At 33.4% G+C, this 12,548-nt stretch overlaps 1 protein-coding gene across 4 annotated transcripts in view; it reads left to right on the top strand.

Moving 5' to 3' along the window:
- Positions 1-12,548, top strand: part of CSN1b (COP9 signalosome subunit 1b) — a 279,185-nt gene that overhangs the window by 182,234 nt on the left and 84,403 nt on the right. For all 4 annotated transcript variants that reach the window (XR_016549486.1, XM_090404906.1, XM_090404895.1 and 1 more), the window contains exon 13: positions 11,444-11,491. Coding sequence is in view for 3 of the 4 variants with exons in the window: in XM_090404906.1 (XP_090261032.1) it covers positions 11,444-11,491 (48 nt within the window). In the remaining variant the exon portion in view is untranslated. The remainder of the gene's footprint in view (positions 1-11,443; positions 11,492-12,548) is intronic.

Raw genomic sequence — 12,548 nt, 5'->3', positions numbered from 1 at the left:
CTACTGACAGTATTTCATGTGTCAGTGAGTTTGAAGCCATCTGGTGTAAGGTGGAATCTAATAAGATCAATTACATAGTGTTGTTACAGACCTGGTGGTTCGATTGCTAGTGATAAAGAAATGCATCAACAAATAGAAAAGACGAGTGCAAAAAAGAGTAATCATATTGGGAGACTTGAATTATCCAAATATTAATTGGGTAGCAGTAGAATCTCATGAGAGAATGAAAATGAATTTATTGAGCTGTTGTTGGACAACTTCCTCAAGCAGCATGTGACAGAAGGAACTCGAGGTCAAAAAGTGTTAGATTTGATTAGTGTCAGAGAGCATTTCAGTTAAAAACTTAACTATTCTGCCTCTGGTTGGTGACAGAAATCATGTGGTACTCACTTGGGAAGTGAATAAGTTTATGAATATTCCATTCAAAAAAAGGTTGCATGCTGAACTACAAAGTAGGAAATTATGATCAACTGACGAGTATATTGAGTTCAGTGGAATGGGATCGGTTGCTGGATGGGAAGAATATTGACAGTGCATGGGAAACATTTAAACAATACTTAAATGATGCGATATCAGAATGTGTCCTGAGAGTTCGAAGAATAAATAGGGTAGGAGTCAAATGGACGTGTAATCATATTAAGCAAGAAATTCAAAAGAAAAGGATAATGTGTAAAGAATACTGTGTACATAAGGATGACGTCCGTTATGAAAATTATAAGCAGCAGGCTGGAATAGTCACAACTGTTGTACAGAAAGCAAAGTCTGAGTAAGAAAAGAAAGTGGTTCTGCATGCTAAAGACAGCCCAGAAGAATTCTAACGATATGCTGCAAGTTAATGAAAGAACGAATATGAAACAATAACTCTTCTAAATGCAGATGGTGTGAAGGTAACAGATGCAGATGAGGTTGTTCAACTGATGGGTACCCAGTTTGTTAAAAGCTACCAACCTAGTGTACGTGACTTGAGCTCACCAATATCTCTTCACTGGATGAAGAAACTCAGGTGTATGAGGACGAGGTATTAGAGTTGTTGCACAAACTGAATAAGAATTCAGCAATAGAGACTGATAGGATATCAGCACGTGTGCTAAAAGTGTGTTCAGCTGAACTGGCTGTTCCTTTGACCAGGAGGTTTAATATGAGTCTCAGAAGGGAAGATTACGCAGGAATGGAAAGGATGTTTGATAATTCCATTGCAGAAGGGTGGTGCATAGACTGATGTATCCAACTATTGGCTGGTTAGTATCTCAAGAGTGGTGTTGAAGATTTTGGAAAAATTGGTTAGAGCTCGCATTCAAAAATGGGTTGACAGTGAATCTCTAATTTGCAATGAGCAACAGGGATTTACTAAGGGAAGGCCATGTTTTAGAAACTTCCTCATATTTTATAACAATGTTGCCATTGAACTAGACAAGGGGGTGATGGATACACCATGATACTTTTGGATTTGGCTAAAGCTTTTGACAGAATACAGAATGGTAGAATAGACTGTTGCATAAATTGGAGAATATGAGTTTGGATTATAGAATATTATCATGGATAAGAGGATGACTGACTGACTGACAGATATTAAAAAGTGGTATACAGGGGATGTGAGTCTGCAAGATTTAAGGTAACCAGTAGTGTACCGCAAGTATCAGTGCTTTGTCCACTATTATTCAAACTGTACATTAATGATATTGGGAAGGATTTGACAAGCGACATACAGCTATTTGTTGATGATGCAAAGATAGGTAGGGTAATCAGGAATGTTGCTAATATTCAGTACTTGCAGAATGACTTGAATATGCTGGAATTGTGTTCATGGGAAAATGGATGTTGGTTCATTGTCATAAATGTTAAATGTTCACTTTGGCATGATTAGATATCCAATATCATATTATAGTGGTGTGATTATGCTAGAAGAAACTGATGAGGCTACAGATCTTGGAGCGTTAATAGATAGGAAGTTGAAGTTCAGGGATCATGTAGCAAAGATTGCAGATTCAACTCAAAAGATGATTGCAATGCTGAAATAATGTTCACACGTAAAGATAAGGATGTAATTTTTCATCTTTACAAGTCTTTGATAAGACCTCAATTGGACTATTGTGCACAGGTCTGGTCTCCTGGTTTCCGTTATGATTCTAATATATTTGAAAGAGTGTAAAGGAGAGTGTTAAAAATGATATCAGGATTGCAGAATACTAATTATGAAGACAGATTGAGATTTTGTAGACTGCAGACACTAGCAAACAGGAAAAAGAGGGGTGATATGATTGAGACGTATATTATATCATATACCAAACTTTGAAAGGGTCATACAGGATTTCAGTTGATTTAATTTTTCAATTTATGGATGGTGAGGAAAGGACAAGAGGGCATCTTTGGAAGCTGGGGGTGAAGGCTAGATTTTTCTCTGAAAGGGCGCTGTGTGATTGGAATGGATTGCCATTGGATTTTTTGAGTGCAAGCAGTGTGAATGAATTCGAGACTAAGTATGATAGCTGGGGTGTGTGTGTGTGTGTGTGTGTGTGTGTGTGTGTGTGTGTGTGTGTGTGTGTGTGTGTGTGTGTGTAGTATGTGGCCTCCCCTCGATGAGTCCTTGGCTCCCTGGAGGTCTCTCTTAATAATAATAATAATAATTTGTGGTTAGTGTCAGTTTTATGATATTGTGGTAATATCAAACAAAATAAGCTAGATGAAATGAGGAATGTACCAAAGATAGTTAAATGAAGTATGTTTGTATCTTAATACTGAAGTAAACCAGATAACAGAAGAACAAATAACAATGGCCAATAATAAACAGAGCTAAAACAAGAATATATATATATATATATATACCTTTAAAGAACTTTTATTGTTAACACCAGAACCTCCATGAAGTCAAAAGATTCATCATGAAAATAAAAACAGTCATTCAGACTGAATTATTGTTTTTATTTTGATGATGGCTTTTAGCTCATTCCTATATAGTAAAATAAGAATCTGAAAATAGAAGTTCAAACCAATGCATCATCCTAGTTATGACATAGAGATCAAAGACTTTACTAATGGTCAATTAAATACTGGAAATAGAGAAAACCGTGCTAAACATTAGACTGCAAGGCCTTAGGAACAGAGAAGATAAGGAACGTAAGCTCTGGATATAGGGAACGTGATTTTTAAATTAAAATAGAAAGTGATAGGATATATTTCATGAATGAAAAGTAACTGATGGACATTCACCCATTCTGGTGAATTGGTTAGCATTGGGAAGCCTTCAACAAAAAAAGATGAAGACACATGGAGATCTGTAACCAAATATGGTTATAAAAAGAACTTAGAAGATAAAAAAGATCATTTTAATATAAAATTTACACATCTAGATCTAAAAATTATCTTGTTATACTTGAAAAGAAATTATATTCTTCGTTTCTTTCATATTTTATGTATGTATGGCTGTATACAGCCATACATACATTTGGTTAAAGTCACTTTCCTGATTAATTTTTATCTTCAGTGAGGTATCATCAGTGAGAGCTAGAATCTGTGTAAAATACTGAGAACTATTCCATTGCAGAAATTATGTTTCTCATATACAAGTAGCAAAATAGTCTCACTATGTCATTACTGTGTTTTGGATTTGAGAGAATTGTAGCAAAGTTTGAGTGAGTTGTGGAACCTCATAAAATATAGTAATAATATGGCAATACACCATTTTCTGCTTATATGAGAAATATGACTTCTGCTGTGAAGAGAGAGATCTATATCTTCACAGATCTAGTTCCTGCTGATGAAACTTCAATAATGGTTAAAACTGGTGGGGATGGCATTATTTCAATAAAAACAAATCTTATATATATATATATATAAAAAAATTAAAAAAAAAAATCTCTTCCATGTTTACTTTACCAGCATACATTTCCAAACCTGAAATCCTTCTTTTTGCTGAACTTCAAATTACTATCACAACCACAATTCATCCTAACTGTTCAAAATACATTCTGTGTGATACCTTCTGCCACAAGAGTAGCACCTGTGCTTTTATGTGATCTGATATTTATTGCTTCATTATATATTATTCACAACTGTCTCTATTGCTCTCCCAGTTCTGAATATCCCTGTGTTAAGGCTTAAGTGCTGGGAGGACATCGTGTTGGACGTTTTAACCCTTCGGAGGTTGCAGCTGATCTGACAGATACAAATTGTTTAATATAAATATTCTTACACATATCCAATGTATAGCTTGGGGGTTATAACTAGCTGCACATGCCTATATTACGAGTGATATTCCACACTGTTTATGCGGTCAGTTTTGGTTTAACACGTGTTATGTAAAGGTGTCTGATATTTGATAGTAAATTGTATCTGAGAGATGCCACAAACTCGGATGTCAGTATAGTATTGGTTTATTTTATTTTTTTTTTATTATTATTATTTACCGTTGAAAATGGCTAGAAAAATATATCGATTGGATAATCCATCAGATGTTGAAGAGATTCAGCGAATGTTACTCGAGTCCGATGATGAGAATGATAAGTCAAATGCGAAAGTGAAAGTGATATTTGATAGTGAATTGTATCTGAGAGATAATGCGAACTCTAATGTCCGTATAGTATTGGTTTAGTTTGTTTCTTTGTTCAATAATTTCTAGATTGTAACTGAAAATAAATAAACCACCATGTATTATATTTGCAGTGTTTTTTTTTTTTTTTTTTAAAGTTTTATTGCATTTTAGCACATACTAGTAATGAATGTATCTCTCAGATACATGCGACCTAAGCTGCAATTTTTATGACCATGACCTCCGCAAGGTTAATGAAGTATGAACAGTACTGGGAAAGATTACAAAACTATTTTAATTCTTCCAATACTTTGTCTCAGTCATAGAGACATCTTCGGGGAGCACAAACTAACACTTGTAACACACACAAAGACATAACAATACTAAATGAAACACTGTATAACACAAGAGTCCTATCTACATGGAATGCTCTCTGTGGGATGCCTCAGTTGTAAATTGGGATCTCCGAGGATTAATGTTCCCCATATTTTGAGAAGTTTCTTTCATTTTTATTTATTTAAATTCTGTTGATTTCTGACAGCAGGTGCAGATTCTAAAAATAATTTCATTTTTTCAATTTGCTGTAATGGAGTATGGTTGGGTTTTTTGAAGTTAATTCTGTGAAAAGTATCCAATGCATGATTGCAGATGTCTCTTATGTGTTCTTCTATGCAGATAGTGGCTGATCTACCTTCTGTCCAAAGTAGTATGCCAACTTGTCTAAAGTTTCCTGTTCCTGCAAGTTGACATACTTTGGACAGAGAGATAGATCACCCACCATCTGCATAGATGAATGCAAAAAATACGTCTGCAATCATTACTATGGTCTGCCTGGTCTTGCAGATCATGCATTGGATACTACTCATAGAATCAACTGGAAAAAACCACCATGTTCCATTATGGCAAATTTGAAAAAGAAAGACTGCTTTTCTGCCCTCAGAAATGAACCAAATTTAAATTAATATGGATGCAAGAAACTTCCCAAAATATGGGAAACGTATCTTCAGAGATCCCACTTTACAGTGATAGCCTCTTACAGATGCCCACAGAGAGCACCGCTTGTAGATATGGCTTTAGTGTTATAACCACGTGTTTCATTTAGTATTGTGTTGCCTGTGTGTGTGTGTGTGGTTCAAGTGTTAATTTGTACTCCCAAAGATGTCTCTGAGACATTTAATATTGGAAGAATTAAAATAGTTTTTTAATCCTTTCTCAATATTTTTTGTACTCTATTAAACCTCCAACATGTGATGAAATTCTTAGTCATTCTGACTGCAATCTGACTACCTTAACAGTGTTAGTAACTTTAATGTCCACAACTTCTGTTGGTTCCAGTTTTCCAATTCCGCTGATTTGTTGTGGCCATTCACTTTGGCCACAACAAATTCACTTCTGGAAGAGAAGCTGTGCTATTTATATAAGTGACCTAAACCAAATCATCTATCTACCATCTGGAATACCTGAGAATCCTCACCACCCATCCAGATCTTGCTTAAACCAGTTTTCCTTCTACCTAGAAGGAGAACTGGTTTAAAAAAACTGTTCAAATGACCATTTCGCTTGGTATTTCGGACAACAATCTCATCCAAGTTTCATCTCTAGTGGAACATTCTTCACCTAACCATTTACAACTCAGATAGTGATTTCTATTCCTTCTTTAATTCCAGATACTTGTTGCTGTGTGACAGAGATTATCCATTCTGGAATGAGTCTCTTCATTCCCAACTCTGTTCAAAAATCCAAGGTTGCTTCAAAAAAAAAATAATAATAATTTATATATTAATTATATATTAAAATAAAAATAATAATACAGTCTTGGGCAACCTAGATACCTAAAAGACATCTGGTCCTGATGATATCCCACATCACGGGTTCAAGAAATGTGCTCCTGAACTAACACCTGTTTGTTATCTATCATTATACTCAGCTGGCATCTGCCCTACAATGTAGAAGCAAGCTCATATACAGCGCCAGTTCCAAAATTAGAAAGGTGATGTGTTATCTTCAAACTGTTGACCTGTTGCTTTCACCTCAGTTGTTTAAAGCAGTGTTTTTAAACCAGCAGGTTGCAACCTGGTAGTGGGTTGTGAAAACGTTTTAGTGGGTTGCAACTAGCTTTTTTTTTTTTTTTAATAGAATAGAAAATATCACATTGTATCTCGCATATTTCATAGCTTTAACATGTTCATCTTAGGATGTCACATCCTGCATTTTGCTTCAAGCAGTAGCTCCCTTGATGTTATAACGTTCCCCGTCTGCATCAAGTAGACAATATTTACAAAAAATGTTTTAAATATATATGGCATTTTAGTTTAAATGTTGTCAGTTAAATTTTATTTGTTAAATTAGTATTGATGAACTGTAATGATACAGAAAATCTCAAATACAATTCTGATTTCAGGTTTTATATACTGTATATAAATAGATAGATCTTTATTTGCTTTTGAAAATTTACTTTATATAAATTGGTTGGTTTTTGCAGCTAAAAATTTGAAATAGGCTGTTATGACATATTTAGTTAGATGTTGTGTTTGTTACTACAATATAACATTTTTTTGGTTGCCTGTATAGTGTTTGTGTAAGGGGAGTTATTTTTCATTATGCATGATCATTTTCTTTCCATTTGTCTCCAACTTCCACTGATTGTTACTACATATAGTACATAGATTCTAATTGTCTTCATATCGTATTTAGTGATACAATAAAGCTACTTGTTTTTCTTGCATTTGCGGCATGCATGGTGTCTGTCTGTCTGTCTGTCTGTTGGGGAAGGGAAGTTTTATCGCCATACAGGGACAGTTTCATTCCAGTCTTTGAAAAGATAGATATAGTGAATAAAATTCTGTATATTCTTGTAAATAAAAATTAATCCTTATTAATTATATGAAGAGCCAAAGGCTTCAATTCGGCGACATGAACTTATTTAAGTTAAGGGATATTACATCCCATATTGTTTCTTAGCCGAATAAGAAACTCAGAGTTTCATGCCGAATATAGAAACTATATAAAGTTCGGCGATTCCTAGCGTAAGCAAATACCTGGATAGTGCAGCACCTGACCCATTTGGTAGTGCAAGCTGAGGCAACTCATAATAAGGGTGGAGCAAGCTCAAATCACTATTCTTGGTATTTACCCATAATGTGAACTTAGCTCCTAGGAGCTGTATTACTGTTCTACATTATGAGAAAAGGTCACTACCCAGACCGGTTCCAACCTTTATTGAGGTCTCATCAGTGAGTAGGTAGACCTAGTTAATACCAAGTTTGTAGTGAACAGAACTTACATCCCTTCTATGAGAATTGCCAAGAAGGTGTCTCCTAATAAATTACTAATTATATGAAGAGCCAAAGGATTCAATTCGGCGACATGAACTTATTTAAGTTAAGGGATATTACATCCCATATTGTTTCTTAGCCGAATAATGCTCCACCCTTACTATGAGTTGCCTCAGCTTGCACTACCAAATGGGTCAGGTGCTGCACTATCCAGGTATTTGCTTATGCTTGGAATCGCCGAACTTTATATAGTTTCTTATTTGGCTAAGAAACAATATGGGATGTAATATCCCTTAACTTAAATAAGTTCATGTCGCTGAATTGAAGCCTTTGGCTCTTCATATAATTAGTAATTTATTAGGACACCTTCTTGGCAATTCTAATAGAAGGGATGTAAGTTCTGTTCATTACAAACTAGGTCTTCCTACTCACTGATGAGACCTCAATAAAGGTTGAAACCGGTCTGGGTAGTGACCTTCTCTCATAATGTAGAACAGTAATACAGCTCCTAGGAGCTAAGTTCACACTATGGGTAAATACCAAGAATAGTGATTGGAGCTTGCTCCATCCACCTTTACTATGAGTTGCCTCAGCTTGCACTACCAAATGGGTCAGGTGCTGCACTATCCAGGTATTTGCTTACACTTGGAATCGCCGAACTTTATATAGTTTCTATATTCGGCATGAAACTCTTTGAGTTTCTTATTCAGCTAAGAAACAATATGGGATGTAATATCCCTTAACTTAAATTAATCCTTATGTTTTATGGCAAGCATACGTGTTGCATTAAATAAATTATTTCCTAATTTCTTTTTTTTATTGTTTGCATGTTGTATTTGAACATTAATAAAATTGTATTTGGTATTGACTTTTTTATTTTTACTTTATCTACTAGGGGCACATATTATTTTGTGAAACTTTTGTTTCAGTTTAGTGTGTGTAGGGGGGGGGGGGGTTGAAAAGTTCTGATAAACACCAAGAACAAAAATGATATTAAAGCAACTGACACAAGAAAGAACATATCTTAAAACTCTTTAACCTCCATGTTTCATCAAATTGTAATAATTTGTTATTTTTATTTTAGAATATATAAGAAGACATGTCATTTCCTTCATGGTGATTATCACAACTTTTCAGCACACCCTCTTGTATCACCTGCCCCTTTTCCTTTATACATAAACAATTTTTTACTACCCCAAACCCTATTTGCAGTTTGGTTGATAATAGCCTTCTCCACTCATACTGGTCATGTGATAAACCTTGCAGTGCTAATACATGTCAAATTTTAAGGCTATCGATGAGTGCCTTAAACACTGATCTCCATGCCATCGATGAGTGCCTTAAACACTGATCTCCATGCCATCGATGAGTGCCTTAAACACTGATCTCCATGCCATTCATCAGACTGATAATAACCTAATACCTTTGGAAGGCACCTTCAGTGCCTTTCAAAACATAGTATTCTTGTTTCTCACAAAAAACAAAACTTACCTTTGATAATGCTCAACTTACAAGAGATCTCTCTCTCTCTTCTCATATTAGCACTTACTACTAGCCTTTCCTATCACAAACACATCACTTTTGATAGCATCCTTGGGCTTCCAAAAAACTTGTCATCCTTTTTCATTTAAGAGGGTGCCAAATACTTATTCTGTATAAAGCTTAAACCCATCCATCCAACCTTTGAGTACTGTTATGAAATTTGCATGAACCTATAGTACATTCATACTGTAGGTGGGTTAGGGATTTTTTTTCTTAATTTGTATTAACTTTAGTATTAATTATTTTTTATTTATTTTTTACCTAGTCCCAAAACCCTGCTGTAGAGACCAAACATGGAATTTTTTCAGGCCTCCTGTTAAACCTGCAGTGACATGAGAAAAAGCAACCCAATGCCTTTTTACTACTCTCATTCAGCTTTCATTCCATCTGTTTCAGTTCTGTAGAGCAGCCTTTCTCCCTTTCCACATACTCCATGCTATTCCTGTCTTTGCTATTATTATTCATTGCAACCCTTGAATACATATGAATATATCAAAATTGAATATATTTACAGCAAGAGTTCATTTAAAAACAAAAGTGAGGTATGTTATCTTGTTTTTTTTTTTTTTTTTTTTTTTGAAGATAAAAAATTGTTAATAAAAATATTTGATTATCGATTAGTACTTCATTTCACCTTATTTCTTCTGAATGCTAAGGAGTACACATTATTTTATTCTATTTATAGATGCAATAAAAAAAAGTAAAGGGGTTTCAAATATAGTGTTGGAATTCTTGTTGCATTAGTTATTTTGAAAGTAGTTAAAAATAAAGTAACATTTTGAGATTCATTTTTAAGTGTTAGTAATGTGAAATTTTTTGATGAATATAATAATTTGCAATTCATCCTCCTTTTGGTCCTATTTATATTATTATTTGGGGCATTATTTGCCCAAAGAAACTATAAATTGAGAATTTGGATTCCTGTTTTTAAAATAGCATACTTTGAAAACTTGGGCATTATGTTTCAAGAAATTCTGAAATGTGGAACATGAAACAAAGAAACTGAAGAACATGACTCTTCAGAGCATGAAGGATGATCATAATTCCTCTTAAGAAAAGTTATGAAATTGATAAATAAGATGTCATATCAAATGAAATATAGTAATGCCTGTAGTACAGTCAAACTTTATAATTCAATTCAAATGAGTGATTTCACTTTGGGGGATAGGTATAATCTGAAAATTATAAAATTCAAAATACTGTATACATCTTGCAAATATTAATGGCTAAATGTAGTTCTTGTAGTTTTATGTTTATGTGTCCCATTTTCTTTTTTTAGTTGTCAAAATAAATTATATATTTTTAATTTATATTTTTAAATCATTTCAATTATATATATGCTGTAATAATTTTGTAAATAAATAAATAAATAAAGAGTAATTTTGTAAGTAATATTAACTGTTTTCAGAAAAATCAAAAATGTTATGTTGTAAAATTAAAGTTATATTGTTTTAACTGGTTTACAATATAATAACCTTAACAATTGTGCATGTTTATTACTTAGAATTCACTTCTTCAGTAGGATAATTAATAAAATAAAAAAAAAAGATGAACTGCTCTGTATATTTTTTATAAGTAATTTCAATTCCCATCGTTCTTGTATCTTGCGCAGTAGATAAGTGGATTTTATAACTATAACTCTGCACAATAACTAGTTCTTTTATGTTTGGGTAATTTTGCACTACTTCCTGTGGGATTGACATATCTTTCCTTGTTTTCATATGAAAAATCAATAAATCAATGTGCACTTGAGTACTAGTGATATGAGATCATGAAATAATTCCAAAATACCATTTAATGAGTAATATAATTTTTTATCAACGAAGTTTTCGATGGATTCCTAACCCCCAAAACCATCTCACTCTGGACCCCACTTTAGGAACCCCTGTTCTAAAAGGAGTATGCATTTCTTAGAAAAACAAAGCAAATTGAATGAAGCATTGATGTTAACTAGTTAAATTTTCTCTTGTACTTGATTTCAAGATATTTAAACCTTTTCAGCTTGTTATTAACAAGTTATATCTGTATTTTGATTACAAGCATATTATTAATTGTTTAAGAAGTAGTACAATGAAAATTAACATTAGTTATGAATTTGTAGGCATTAGTGTTGAGGTCAGCAATGCTGAGGAATCAAATACATGTAAAGGTATGGAATTTTTTTAAAATTAAAGAATGTTACATATCTTTCTCTCTTGTGTTTTCTCTCAACATTCCAACCCTAATAGTAGTATTTATTAAATTGTATGCATTGCTAATGTAATATTCATGCTCAAATTTATTATACTAATTTAGTGTTCAGATGCATTTAAAAAAAAAAAGCATATTGATTGATAATGGTACCATAAAGATACATTATAATAATCTGCCAGTTTCAGAACTGACTTTCTTCATTGTGAGTTTACTGAGTTCAAAGGAAATTGTTTATTTATACTTATTTAAATAGTGATCTCTACATTGCACAGCTTGGCAGACCTAACACCTGAAATATAAATATCAGCGGTCCCGAACTTACATAAATTCAGACTTATACAAATTATCGTGAAAGTGCTATGAAATGATGAATTATAAAAATTTTATTTAACCCACTGACATTATTTCCATGCCATCTAATGGTGGCCTTCTGCAAGGCAGACTGAAATAGAACATACATGTACTTTCCCTAATCTCACTTTCAGCATGGACATGCTATACATTTTTAGTATTTGCTTCGATTCTAATGCCCATGGTTCTCAAAAATCCAAAGTGAAATAGATGATGCAGTTAGTAACCTGTTATGGAGATATTTATGAAGAGAAGAAGCAATTCATGTTCAGTCATCTCTTGATATTTTTATAAGGAAGGTCGAACAGCCATTTTTTTTTTTAATTTTTCTGTTTTCTTATACTATTTATAGTGTATTATGTTACTTTGCATTAATAATTACATTCTGAAATCCAGTTTATATGTGAATTCTGTGACTGAAACTAACAGAAATAACACCTTTAAAACATGTTTATGCACTACTGTAAACATGTAAGCAGTAAGGTGTGTTATAGTTCGCCCACCGATTTGAGGTCCCTCGACACTTCTGCGCATGTCAGAAAAAGGAGAATCCATTCCGATAATAGGGTAATCAGTCTGTCTTCTGGGATGTAATAATAAACAAACTTAGTTTGTTTATTATTACAGGTCGGAAAATTTAGCTTTTCTTTTACGAACATTGC

This window comes from Typopeltis vanoorti, chromosome 2, assembly GCF_054136105.1.
Source record: "Typopeltis vanoorti isolate ZY-2024b chromosome 2, IOZ_Tvanoo_1.0, whole genome shotgun sequence".
NCBI classification, from domain to species: Eukaryota; Metazoa; Arthropoda; class Arachnida; order Uropygi; family Thelyphonidae; genus Typopeltis; species Typopeltis vanoorti.
This window is presented reverse-complemented; position numbering and strand designations above follow the sequence as displayed.